Consider the following 14,379-nt stretch of genomic DNA (forward strand, 5'->3'; position numbering starts at 1 on the left):
CTTGCCTTAAGCAGACAGTGAAAATTACTGTTTTTATTGCCATCCTGTCCATGTGTCCTAACTTTTTTCACCTCCTAAGACCAAGTTGGTTGAAGTGTAGGACCAACACTGAGTGCTTTGACAGAAAGCTGTTTGATTCCTGTTCACTGAATGCCATTTCTTTCAGGGCAGACTTAAGGGCCCTGCCCTTAAAATACAGTGCTACTGACTCTAGATTGAGGGTTCAAGCCACCCGTGGGTTAACTTCAACAGATGAACATTTTTCCTTGGCTACAGCAACATCCCTAAGCCTGACCAGCCATGGAGAGGTTCGGTTCTTACCAGGAAAATGAGTGAATGTGGGAATGGCTCACCACATTGGGAAAACAAAACACATCCTGCTGATGGTTGGCTGAGGACTGTCATGTCCACATACAAAGAAAAAGCATGTGGCACAGTTTTAGGACAAAGGTGAGCAGAGATCCACCGTGGAAAGGGGCACATTTTTCTTTTAGAGAGAATATGGAAGGCATGCCCCTCGGTAAGCAGCGTTGGTGGGTGACGCAGTCACACGCATGGAGGCTTGCTTTCCCTGCTCCTCATGTCCACTCCCCAGCAGATTCTGGTGGCGCACCCTGGTCACCTGCCCGTTAAGCCACTGACCGGCCTGTCTCCAGAGCAAGTCCTGCTGCTTGCTCCTCGCTGTTGACAGGGTTCTCCAGTCTCCCTGCTCAGGGCAGGTGTGTGGAAGACAGAAGAGCCTGCACTGTTCTGAAAGGGGGAGTCAATTCCACATTCTTTTCTGGAGAACTTGCAAGCCTGAGGGTGTTTGGGACCCACCATTGGTGAGGGTTGTTAGGATAAGAAAATGCCTGTTTAACAACAGTATGGGTTCAGGTAATGAACCTTGCGTAAAGAAGCATGATTAACATTTCTAAAATTGAAATCTTGGAGTACCTTAGTTTAAAAAACATGTCCCTCTAGCTCTGCCTTTTCAGGGTTCTGACTGCTAACTTGAGCAGTATACCATCTATTACGTGAGGAAGACTAGAGCATTGGCACAGGGACAGGAATGGAATAGAATTCAGAACAGACCATGCAGTGCAGTGTGGCTTGTTGGTTTGTGGCATCCAGATACCTGTCTATTCTTGGTAAAAGTCACAGTGCCCACTTTTTTTGGGGGGAAGACAGCAACTTCCCTCTCTCCCCCTCATTCTTTTGACCATACTTTTCAGGATAGAATGTGACCAGAGAAGAGTTTGGGAAGAGGCAGTGATAGAGAAATGAAGAAAGGAGTTGTGTTTTTTAATGGAAGAGTGTTGTGCATTTATTAATAAGGCCACACTTTTTAGCCTTTCATATAAGATAGGGGGAGAAAGATTGAAAGATGGGGCACCTGAGAGTAAGATGAGGCATATTGGAGGCTTCTTTGTGTTTTTATCAATCCCTGGTATAGAAGAATTTTTTAAATTTGTCAGATTCATTCTCCTGACTCCTTCATCCTCTTCATTTTCATACTAAAATTACTGAAAAATGTTCTTCATTTTTAACAGCAGAAGAGGAAAGGTGTCTGTAGTTAAAATTAGAGAAATGTATCTGTTTGGTTATGTTTTGTGTAGCTTTTTTGCAGATCCCACAGACATGCATACCTATGGTATACATATGCGCACGCACACATCCAGCCGTGTACATGTGCACGTGTGTATTGTATATCACTCCTTACTTTGACCAAGATTGAAAAGAAGCTAGCTTTTGGAGAGAAGAGACTAGTATCATTTTATTTACTGACAAGCACAAAGGGAATGTTAAGACTGATTTCAAAAGACTCTGATGTTACTTACCAAGAAGTGCATTTTACTTTGTTGAATGCACTAAAATTTAATTCAGGGACAGTTAAAATGTTTCAATAAAAACTAAAATTGGAACCCATACATAGTATTAAAAGGTATTTTAGATAACAAAAATTAAAGTTACCCTGACACTGTCTAGTGTCACCATCTTGGTACAGGCCTGCCAGACTTTAAATTATCCATTGTTAACCCACAGGAATTTGTTTTTAACATTTATCTATGATACTTTTTGTGTTATGAAATACCTTACATTTAGTATAGCTCCCACATTTCATAGTAAACTAAGACTCAGAAAAGTAAAATGATTTAAATATGCTATTTACAGTTGGTTTCTGACAGAACCGTAACTTGAGCCCAAACTAGTTCCTTCATTTTTTGAAAGAACAACAGAGAGAGAAATTCCCATACACTAGTTCACTCCCCAAATGCCTGTAATAGCTGGGGCCAGGCCAAACCAAAGCCAAGAGCCAGGAACTCTATCCAGAATTCCACATGGGTGGCAGGGACCCAGGTACTTGGGCCATCATCTGCTGCCTCCCAGGTGCACAAAAGCACAGTCTGCTAGGGGATGCAGGTTTCCCAGGTGGCAGTTTAACTGCTGTACCAGTGCCCACCTGAGATCAGTTCTTAGTTCTCCAGTCTTAATAGTTGTGAGTTTGAGCTCTAGACTTTGAGTGCTCTGATGGTTTTTTCCATGCAAGTTATTTAACACTGCCTCAGTCTACTCATCTGTCAAATGGGAATAATAAGAAATGGCTCTTGGATGCCAAGAATATTAAGATAACATTGTCTAGTACATAGAGATTATTTAACAAGTGTTAGGTAACATTTTGTAGTTATTTAATATTCCTGCCTTATTTGAGGGACTTAGTCTGTTTCTTGAAGGCAACAGTCATTCCTCAAGGAAAGCAGATGTAACTAGACAGTAACTTAATAAGAGCAACAGTGCTGGTCTGGAGTTGGCTTTACTCTCAGCAGGAGTCCCTGCTGGGTATGGTTTGGTACTTGTTTCAATCTTCCAGACTACCCAGCATGTTAGTGGCAGAGAACAGTGATAGTCGGGTACCCAATTTGATCCTTGGTCTGGACTTTGATATTAAAATGTTCCAAATAAATTTTGTGGCCTTTCTTTGAGGAATAGCCAAAATTTTTCTGAAAAATAAAATTGGATCTCAAGTCAGCTATTTTAATAACTGACTTGGATACCCAAAAAAATTGGCTAGTGAATGACCCATTTGTTGGAACTTTTCAGAAGTGAATACTACCAAGGAGCTGTAATAGGCCGTTTTCTTCTAGCAGTAATCATCCCTGTAGCTCAGGGACCAGTGTTACTGACAAGATTTGCTTTGGTTCAGCCTCAGCTTACAAAGAAAGATCAGTCTGAGCACTAATTTTTATTTTAAAATAATTGCACCTCTGCTGAATAGATTGTCTTTGCTTTCTCTGAAAGGCCAGAGTAAGTTGTACATGTCCACCTTGTATCAGGATGGGCGTGCGCAGGGTGATCTTTGAGTGTGGGAGAGGAAATGCCATGGAGACCCGACAGAGGCCTCACCGGTCTCAGCAGCAGCCAGGCTGTTAGGTCAGGTGCCCTGCAGAGCTTAAGGCCCTGCATTCTGTGACACACTTCCCCCCACGTGGTTAGAAAGCTTAAACATGTTAAAGAAAACAGTTTGGATTTTCTGTCCTCAGGAGTCAGTGCTGTCCTTCTCACATCACACTAGGTCATTCTGGTCATGGAGTGGTGGCAAGCCAGCGGGTCCTTCTTAGGGGAGGGGAAGTATTGCATCACACTGGGTGGAGGGTTTCCCTCATCCCTGCCCACTTGGTGTCAGGCTGTCACATGGTGCCGAGAGCAAATTCAGGATTGGTCTTCACAATGAAATTAAAGAAGGCACATTTTCTGTTTCCAGTCTATTTAGAGATAAACCAAAGGAGAAAATGGGTTTTTGTTGTTTAATTTTTGTCTCTGAAAATAATAGTGTAACTTTTCTGATGACCTGTTCTACCTAGGAAAGGAGAAAGCAGCTACATTATAACATCTCTTAGAGATGTTTAGTGACTGAAAACCACTTTTGAACATAGTGATTTGGAGAGGCTTTGCTTTCCTTGACAACTATAATAGCAAATTCAGAATCATCCTTACTAAGCTGCTTAGCAGTTCCAGCCTATGGAAGCGTGAAGCCATGTTGCAAAGACTTCATAGCCCATTTACTGAGCAAGTTTTATGGGTTTCTGAATTGTGTTACAGCAAAACACTTCCCATTAAATAATGGATGTGTCTGTTAATTTTTTTTTCATGGAATTGAGAGGCAGTGGCCCTTAGAGTTTGAATGCCACTCAAACATTTCCATATAGAGACCCTTCCAAACCTAGTACATGGTCACCTTGAGAGACTCTTAGGAACTCTTCAGTAAAGGAGAACTTGAGCAATTGGATTCCCTCATTTATTTAACTTTGTCAACAGCTTGGATGAGCCCCTGCAAGAACTGAACTGTTTTTAGAGTATCAGTATGTTTCAGTGCAGGGCAACACTAACCAGTGCTTGTGTGTACACAGGGCTTCTTAGGGTGTCCACAGATTGCTTGAACCTTTCCTTTGTGATTAGGTGTGATCAGTAAATGGTTTATCGATAAAAGCCATGATCACACTTTCCACAGCTGTGCTAGGTGAAACTAAGTATTTATTGATTTATTGATGACACAGTTTGTAGGACTTTTTTTAACCTTTCTTGGAGGTACCTTATAAATTTTGTGCTTTACTTTTATAAGTTATATTCTATAATCAGCAGGACTGGGGGGAGGGTCTTTCCAGAAATGTATTAAACCACCAGTCCTGCTAGGGAATTGCTAGAAGTGCATAAAAGGAAGTTTACACAGTTTTCTGTAGATTTTAGAGAATCTAGCCTATCTATAACTTTGTAAAAATAATTTGGAATCTCTCAGAGAAGTAAATAGCTGCATTTTTTTGTCTGAAATTTCTAGAACAGTTAATTGTCTTGTTACTAATTTGAATATTGACACCTTATATCAGGCATCCCCATGGAGGTCTTTGTAGTTGCCACCAACCACTCTGGGGGAGGGGGGCCAACCAGAGAATTGTTCTGTATATCAAGCCACTCTCCTAGCAAGATAGGAATCGGAAGAAGTCTCCCTGCCTCCTACAGTGCCTATTGGCACAAAGCAAAGTGGTTTCCACTAAAGAGAAGAGAAAATTGATCCTTAGTTCGCAAAACCCACCTAACCTTTGCTAAGCATGAACCTCATTGCTCTCTCTTGATGTTAGTGAAGCCGGATGTCACAGTGATACCAACCTCGGTTTTGTTTGCTCTCTCCTAGGTATGGTTTTGTGGAGTTTGATGATCTGCGCGATGCAGATGATGCTGTTTATGAACTCAATGGCAAAGACCTTTGCGGCGAGCGAGTGATTGTCGAACACGCCCGGGGCCCACGTCGGGATGGCAGTTACGGCTCTGGACGCAGTAAGCATTCACAGGGCGTATTTGTATCCATGACGTGCTTGGTTATCAAATGCTAATTTTTTAAAGAATTAGTATTATATTTATATTTAAATGTATTGATGTTTAAGCCATTTGTTTTATAAATTATCTTTTTTAAATGTAGAATTGCAAGTATTTTTGGTAATGTGTAATTTTAATTGGCATAAATTTCTTGTTTTAATGCTTTATAAAATGTTAATGATGTGTTTGTGTTATTTTTTTTCCCTCTGTAATGCAATTGTTTAACATAGATTTAACAAAGACCTCAATGTTTTAATTAAAAGAATCCTTTGAGGCTAAGATGACTGCCTGTTCCATTTGCTGACCTTGGGTTACCTTTCCATGCGTGGCTCTTTGAACCATTGTGGCCCTTGGCTGACCAAAAACAGGAAGCCATGTGACGACCGCAACCTTTCCCCATTAGACCTGGGTGGTGAGGATCCCAAGGGTTAGACACAGATGAGATTAAACTGAAATAGGTGCCTGAAAATCTTTTTTCTATAAAATTTTCACAAAAACTTTAATCACTGAGTAACACCAGTAACTGATAAAGTAACTTGGTTACTTATTTCTAAACTGTTAATAGCTTTTAATTTATGCATGTTAATTTTTAAATATAAATATTAATGAATATATACTTACAACATTGTAAATTAAATTTTTGTGTTTAACTCATAGCTTTCTTAAAACTTAGTTTAGAACTACGGGTGGGTTTGGAGTAAAAATACATGTGCTGTTGTTTGGGTAGAGATAAATCATAAGTGTAAGGGGTTAAAGGGACAGGGTGTTGTCGGGAGTTTTTTGTTGATTTTTTTTCTCCCCCTTTTCCTGCACTGAAGTAATCTCATCTCTTTGACTCTTCCTAAGGTGGCTATGGTTATAGAAGAAGTGGCCGAGATAAATATGGCCCTCCCACCCGCACAGAGTACAGACTTATTGTGGAGAATTTGTCAAGTCGGTGCAGCTGGCAAGATCTAAAGGTTTGGGCCTCATTAGCCTTCTGGGATAAAATTGGGCAGGACTTAAGGTTGGGAAACAGGTACATTTATGTAGACCAGGCATACACAGACTATAGTGGTGGTGTTTATTTGAAACCTTCTCAGAGCATTTTGGATATTCTCCAATTAAAGATTCTGTAGGAGTACAAAAGACATGAAAATTTTCATTCATTTATATATTGGACCATCGCTCTAAGAACAAATATATGTTACGTGAGATTTTTCTCTGCAGAGAATCTTATAGGGACATACATGTGTGGTTCTCAGTAATAAGGAGGAGGTTGGGTCCACCAGTGTTGCCCATGTTAGCTGTAACATGAAACTTTAGGTCAGCTTCCAGCATGGATCCTCATTGGTAGACTTGGTCATCTGACCTGGTTCTCATGAGATTTGTTTTCCAGCTGTTATTTGTCCTGAATCTCAATGAGAAACTTACAAGTAGTATCCTAAGCGGAGTGATCTTACGAAGACAAATGAAAGGGATATTCAGTTTCCTGGGTTACTTCTCAGCTTTTTGGTCCTTCATTAAACAAGTCATTTTTAACAAACTGAGGTAGTATATTTAGGCTAAGAAAAATTAGGGGAACTGGCACTGTGGCGTAGTTGGTTAAGCCACCACCTGCGATGCCAGCATCCCATATGGGCACCAGTTTGAGATCCAGCTGCTCTACTTTTTTTTTTTTTTTTTTTAAGATTTAGTTATTTATTTGAAAGAGTTACACAGAGAGAGGAGAGGCGGGGTTGGGGAGGGGGGGAGTCTTCCATCCACTGGTTCACTCCCCAATTGGCCTCAACAGCCGGAGCTGCACTGATCCGAAGTTTGGAGCCAGGAGCTTCTTCAGGTCTCCCATGTGGGTGCAGGGACCCAAGGACTTGGGCCATCTTCTGCTCTCCCAGGCCATAGCAGAGAGCTGGATCTGAAGTAGAGCAGCCAGGACTTGAACCAGCACTTATATGGGATACCTGCTACGCCACAGCACTGTCCCCATTGATCCAGCTCCCTGCTAATGGCCTGGGAAAAACAGTGGAAGATGGCCCAAGTCTTTGGACCCCTGCCACCTATGGAAGCAACCTAGAAGAAGCTCCTGGCTCTTGGCTTTGGCCTGGCACAGTCCTGGCCATTGCAGCCATTTGGGGGGAGTGAACAAGCAGATGGAAGATCTTTATCTCTGTAACTCTGCCTTTCAAATAAATAAAAAACTAAATCTTTTTAAAAAAAATTAGGACTTTTTCTCAGGCATATAGTTTTAATTTAAAGCACTAAACATCCACCGCTCCCCCCACCCCCCGCGCCGCCTTTTTTTACTTTGTTCTCAACAACCTTCAGCTGATGAAAATGAAATCCAGAAACAGTTAAGTCACACACTTGGTCTTAGCAAAGAGCTGCCACCAGGACTCTTGATTCCTAGTCTGATGTTTGCTCTAGTACAGTGTGGTGATTGTCGGCTTTATAGCAAAATCTGTACTGAATGTCTGCCGGCACGATCATGCTTGCTAGAGAAATGACTCCAGCATTCTGAGAGTTAGAGGTTGAACATTGTGGACGAAAACTGGAAAAGGTGGAACCAGCATTTTGGTATAGCTGGCAAAGCTGCCACCTGCAATGCCAGCATCCCACGTGGGTGCCAGTTTTGAGTCCTGATTGCTCTACGTCTGATCCAGCTCCCTGCTAATGCTCCTGGGAAAGCAGAAGATGGCCCAGGTCCTCCTGGCTTTGGCCTGGCCCAGCCCTAGCCATTGTGACCATTTGAAGAGTAAACCAGTATATAGAAGATTTTGTCTAACTCTGTGTTTCAAATAAATATATCTTAGGAAAAAGAAAAGTTTATTTTGGTACAAAAAAAAAAAACTTGAATCCACACATGGCTTTTTTTTTTTTTTTTTTCCATAATATACATTCCATGAACTTTTTGAATACCCTGTGTATGTGTGGATATCAAAAAAACTTTGCACCAAAATAAGCATAGCTTTTAAACAACTTTTAAAATTACATTTCTTAGAGAGAGAGAGCTCCCATTCACTGGTTCGCTCCGAAAATGCCTGCTGTACCTGGGGTTCAATAGGGACCAAAGACAGAGCCAGGAACTCAATCCAGGTCTCCCATGTGGGTACCAGGGCCTATCACCACTGCTTCTCAGAGCCCACACTGGCAGGAAGCTGGAGCCAGAAGCCGATTGTCAAACCTTGATACTCAGCAGAGAGCATGGACGTCTTAGCTGCATTGCCAAATGCTGGTTCCTCTTTAAGTAGGGATACTATTAATTTCTACTCAAGGTTATTTTTTTTTTTAAGATTTATTTATTTATTTGAAAGTCAGAGTTTTGCAGATAGAGAAGGAGAGGCAGAGAGAGGTCTTCCCCAATTGACTGCAATGGCCAGAGCTGCGCCGATCCGAAGCCAGGATCCAGTAGCTTCAAGAACTTGGGCCATCTTGTACTGTTTCCCAGGCCATACATAGCAGAGAGCTGGATCAGAAGTGGAGCAGCCAGGACTTGAACTGGCGCCCATATGGGATGTTGGCACTACAGGCGGCGGCCTTACCCACTAGGCCACAGTGCCGGCCCTTCAAGGTTATTTTGAAAGTGAAGTGAATTTTTATATAAGCCTACAGTGGTTCCTGGTGCAATAATATCTAGCTATTAATAAAGGAAATGTAAAAAAAAAATATTGTTTTAATTAAAGATTCATTTATTTATTTGAAAGGCATTTACAGAAAGAGCATAATGGAGAGATAGAGAGATCTTCCATCCACTGATTCACCCCCCCAAAATGGCCACAATAGCCAGGGCTGAGCCAGGCTGAAGCAGGGACCAGGAGTTTCTTCCAGGGTCTCCCACATAGGTGCAGGGGCCCAAGCACTTAGACCATGTTCTGCTTTCCCAGGCACATTAGCAGGGAGCTGAACCAAAAGTGGAGCAGCCGGGTAGGACTTGAGCTGACGGCCATGTGGGATGCTGGTACTGCAGGCCCCAGCTTAACCTGCTGCACCACAGTGCCAGCCCCCAAAATAAAACAAATTTAAGGGCTCTTGTGGGGCCGGCCCTGTGGCTTAGGAGGTCAAGCCACGGCCTACAGCTTCAGCTGCTCCATTCCCTGCCAATGGGCCTGGAAAAGCTGAGGAGGAGGCCCAAGTGCTTGGGTCCCTGCATCCCTATGGGAGACCAGAAGAAGCTCCTGGCTCCTGGCTTCAGCCTAGCTCAGCCCCAGCCTTTGTGGCTGTCTGGGGAGTGAACCAGCGGATGGAGGTTCTCTCTTTCTCTCTCTCTTCCCTTCTCCCCCTCCCTCTCTTTACCCTCTTTCTGTCCTCTCCTCCCCTTTTCTCCCCTCCTCTCACCTTGTCTCTCTCTCTCACTCCCCTCTTCATAACTCTGTCTCTCAAATAAGTAAAAAAGAAACCTTTAAAAACAATAAAACCACTTTACCTACAATCTTTTTTTTAAAAACCTCGTTAGTTTTTTAAAAATGTATAAATTTATGCCCAAGATGGTCACATTGAGAATTGGCAGTTGACCCATAGTGCTACTGCAGATTCCAGAGGCTCACGGCTTCTGTTCAGACCTTGGCTCATTCACTTACTACCCTCATTACCTTGAGAATTTCTTTAATACCTCTGTTTTACTTCCCACACCTCTAAAATGGAGTTAGTGATTGTATCTTTCTGATGTGATTGTAATTAGGACTAAATTAATTGAAACTCACCTATCATGCAGTATACATTCAATATGCTAGATGCTCTCATTACTAGTTCAGAAGTTTGGCAGTCTAAAACAAAGTGGGCGGGCATTGTGGTGCAGCAGGTTACACTGTCTCTTGGGTTACCTGTACGCCACAGAGCAGAGTGCCGATACATCTAGTTCCGACCCCTTCATCTCCAATCCAGCTTCCTGCTGACGCTCACCGGTCAGCACTTGGGTTCCTGCCACTCATATGGGAGACTTTAGGCGGAGCCAGCCCAGCTGTTGCGGGCACTGGGAGAGTACACCAGCAGATAAAAAGTCTTTCAGTCTCTCCCTCCTTTGTCACTCTGCCTTTCCAGTGTATAAATCTTTTTTAAAAATGTATGATTTAAAATATAAATTTTAAAAATACAAGTTGTATGATCTTGTATAAATAAAGAACTTACTACTGTAAAATTAAGAGAATGATAGTTAAAACGTTTATATTCTTACACAACTGTATTTTGAAAGAGCAGTATCATCGCCGCCGCCCACCTGCTCACCTGGTCCTTTAGAGCCTCGGGAGGTGGCAGGCAGACGGCAGTGTTAAGGAGTAAACTTCATTCTGAAGAAAGCGGGCATCTTCCTAAAGGGAAGGAAAAGCCTTTGGTTATGGGGATTACATTAGAGGTTTTGGCAAAGCATGTCCTAACTTGCGCATTTTCTTTTCTCTAGGATTACATGCGTCAGGCAGGAGAAGTGACCTATGCAGATGCTCACAAGGGTCGCAAAAACGAAGGGGTGATTGAATTTGTATCTTACTCTGATATGAAAAGAGCTTTGGAAAAGTTGGATGGAACAGAAGTCAATGGCAGAAAAATAAGATTAGTTGAAGACAAGCCTGGCTCTAGACGACGCCGATCCTACTCCAGGAGCCGGAGTCATTCGAGGTACTGTGGTGTGTTGGCGCTCTCTGTGAACTCACCAGTGAGCAGCACACAGATGAGCTGTGGACATTCCCCTTTGGAGTTCTCAGTAACACGATCCTGTCTGGTTCAGTAACGCAGAACTTTGAACTGAACATTCGTTTGTAGAACTCTGAAACTCTTACGTCATGCGTACAAACAGAAGTCAAGTCCCTTCTTTGACGTTCTGACTTGACTCCCAGGTCTTTCCCTCTCTGGGGACACACACAGCCACCGGGCCCTTGGGTACTCTCCCAGATAGACCACCCACTCACAGGTGGAGACTGCGTCAGGGCAGACAGTGGACTCAGCATGTGTGAGCAAGGCAAACATGGTCCCTGACCTCAGAAACTCAGGCCAGTGGAGAAGACAGGCATTGAGCAGATAATTGCCATTGGGACAGGCTTGTCACAGGAAATGCACACAGTGCAGCCGGTCGAGGCTGGCAGAAGCCGAGCTGTAAGAGATGGGTGGAAAGAGTGAGCAGGAAGCAGAGGAAGAAGTGCCTTTGTAGCAACACGAAGCACGTGGGGGGGAGGGGCAGAGAGTCTCCCCGAGGAGACTGACGTAGGGAGGGGCCAGGAGGAGAGTGGCTGGGGATCAAGTGGAGAAACAGCCGGGTGAGGGTGTAAGCAGAGCAGGGTTCTGCAGACTTAGAAGCTTTTCTGAAGTTGTTTAGGTTTTTAACCCTTTAAATACATAGAGCATTGGAAAATATCATCTATTGAATGCTGAATCCCATTAAACTTATCACGCTACAACTGATTTTCTCAGTGTTGTTTCATGACCCCCTCCTGCTGGGTTCATTTTAAGGCAGATCTGAGCAGCCTGTAGCTCACGTGTAGGCACTCCCTGTCTCTAATGTGCTACAAACAGGTGTAACAACAGCATGGCTAGCAGTGATTCCGTATTATTGTTTAGTACCCAGTTTGTATTCTGATTTTCCCAACTGTCTCAAACACATATTTTTGCAGTTGGTTGGTTCAGACTCAGATCCCATGTAGAATCACATTGCACTCATATGATGTGTCCCTTAATTCTACATCTAATCATTGGCATATCTATCAGGCTTTTTATTTGCCATACATTTAATTATCAAAGAGACAGGGTCGTCTGTTGTAAAGATTGCCCAGGTTTAGCTTGCTGAGGACACCCTTGTGGTAAGAGTTGAGCACATTCCCGTACCCTGCCCCTGTGTTTCCTGTGAGCATAGTTAGATCTTGAGACTTCAGAGAAGTGGCAGCATTTTATGTATCAAGACTTCATTGGTAGAACTCGTACCTCCTGTTGACCACTTCACATACCGTGTCTGCACGTCCGCCTTGGAATGTTGGAGCTGGCTCAGTGCAGGGCTGGTATTGTATCAGCAGCACCCACATCAGAGCCTGTACTGCTTCCCTTCCCATGCAGCGCCCTGCCGATGCCTCAGAAAGCAGCAGACTGCGCGGGCCCCTGCTACCCACCTAGGAGACCCAGATGGAGTTCTGAGTCCTGACTTTGGTCTGGCCCGGCCCTGGCCATTTGGGTAGTGAACCAGCAGGAAGTCAATCAATCAATCTCTCTCTCTCTCTCTCTCTCTCTCTCTCTTATGTTCTTTCTCTCTCTCCCCTCTTTTCAAATAACAAATAAAATCTTAAAAAAAAAAAAAAAAAAGAAACTTTGCATTCAGGCCAGGAGCCAGCCCAACTTCACCAACTTGCAGAGTGTTAGATGCCCCCTGGGAACCTCCAAAGATGGTGACAAGCGTGGTTGCTTGGTATCAGTATGAATGAATCCTTGGATGCTTATACATTTGTAGTTCGTCTGTTGGTCATCATTTGCCTTGTGCAGATTTGGTCATTGGGCATCCCTTCAGCTGGCTCCTGTGTCTTCAGTGTCATTTTTGTTTTTACTGTTTCCCTTTTCCTTTTATTTTGAAACATACAAGGTGAAGGAATGGTTTGTGAATACCTGTGTGCTCTCCTGACTAAAGCATTTTGCCACCTTTTCTTCCCCCCTCTCTGTATTCATGTATGTATATATTTACACACACACACAAATATGCTGTACATTTATTTTGCCGTAATATTTGAAAGCGAGTCATAGAAATTATGACACTTTACCAATAAATACTTTAGCATATGTGCCCTAAAATGTCAATAACCACAGTTCTATATTGTCACCTAATAGCATTAACAGTACAAGATTCCATTAGTCACCCAATATCCAGGCCATATCCAGAGTTCCTCAGTTGCCCCATGTGTTTTGTTTTGTTTTGTTTTGTAAGATTTATTTATTTGAAAAGCAGAGTGACAGCCAGCAATCTCCCCAAATGGCCACAGCGGCTGGCGCTGGGTCAGGCTGAAGCCAGGAACCAAGAACTCCACCCAGATATCTCATGGGAAGCAGGGGCCCAGTATTTGGGCCATCTTCCACTGCTTTCAGGCGCATTAGCGAGAAGTCGTGTTGGAAGAGGAGCAGCCAGGGCTGGAAGCCGCATTCCACTATGGGGCGCTGGAGCGCCAGGTGGCAGCTTGATCTGCTGCACCAACGCCAGCCCTTCAGTGGGTAATCCAGGCCAGTTACGTGCTGTGCAGAGTTTTTAGGTCTCCAGTCTGGAGCAGTCCCACTCTCTTTTCGACCCTGTGACATTTATGTTTCTCTGCTGGGGAGGAGCGTTAGTTTGTTTTCAAGAGGCAGAGACAGAGACCAAACAGAGCTCCTCAGTGCCTGCAAAAAGCCAGCAGAAGCTGGGAGCTAGGAACTCAGTCTGGATCACCTGTGTGGGTGGCGGAGACTCAACTGCTGGGGCTGTCACCCGCTGCCTCCTGAGGTGTGCGTTAGCAGGAAGGAAGCTGGGCTGAGGAGTTGCAGCCAGGATTGAACCCAGATGCTCCAGGATGGCATGTGACTGTCTTAACTAACAGCCCAAACACCTACCCCTTTCTTAGGATTTTTAAAATTAATTTAAAAGGTAGAGAGACTGAGATCTCCTATCCTCTGGTTCACTCCCCCAATACTTGCAATACCCAGGTCTCCCATGTAGGTGGCAGTGGCAGAGACCCAATTACTTGAGTTGTCACCTGCAGCCTCCCAGAGTGTGCATTAGCAGGAAACTGGAATCAGAAATGGAGCTGGACCTGGAGTCAGGCACTCTGAAATGGGGGCAGGTGTCCCAAGCAGCAGTGTAGCTGCCAAACCCGACACCCACTCCAGTGTTGAATACTGTCACACTTTCTTCTTTTATCTGTTTCCTCTTGGTATCATTGAACTAATGCTTTATCTCCCGAACTTCTTGTAACCTGTGCAAGTCTGGAGAGGTGTAAGGTGCGGGCTGAATGTTGTTGGCAAGCGTCCTACACAGGGCCCCAGAGTTTTCTTATTTGTGATGTGATGAGGTGGTCTAGACCCATCTGTGCATTATTGCCCTCCACCTGAATCAGCCATTTCCCC

General features: G+C 43.7%; 1 protein-coding gene across 6 annotated transcripts in view; it reads left to right on the forward strand.

Moving 5' to 3' along the window:
* Nucleotides 1–14,379, forward strand: part of SRSF4 (serine and arginine rich splicing factor 4) — a 29,810-nt gene that overhangs the window by 13,200 nt on the left and 2,231 nt on the right. For 4 of the 6 annotated variants that reach the window (XM_070078903.1, XM_051858056.2, XM_051858057.2 and 1 more), the window contains 4 exons: nt 277–450; nt 5,168–5,310; nt 6,196–6,308; nt 10,718–10,932. In XM_070078903.1, the coding sequence (XP_069935004.1) occupies nt 329–450; nt 5,168–5,310; nt 6,196–6,308; nt 10,718–10,932 (593 nt within the window). In that variant the 5' untranslated portion in view covers nt 277–328. Of the gene's footprint in view, nt 1–166; nt 451–5,167; nt 5,311–6,195; nt 6,309–10,717; nt 10,933–14,379 lie in introns of all 6 variants that reach the window. The other 2 variants (XM_070078906.1, XM_051858058.2) reach the window with 2 other exon arrangements.

This window comes from Oryctolagus cuniculus, chromosome 7, assembly GCF_964237555.1.
Source record: "Oryctolagus cuniculus chromosome 7, mOryCun1.1, whole genome shotgun sequence".
NCBI lineage: Eukaryota > Metazoa > Chordata > Mammalia > Lagomorpha > Leporidae > Oryctolagus > Oryctolagus cuniculus.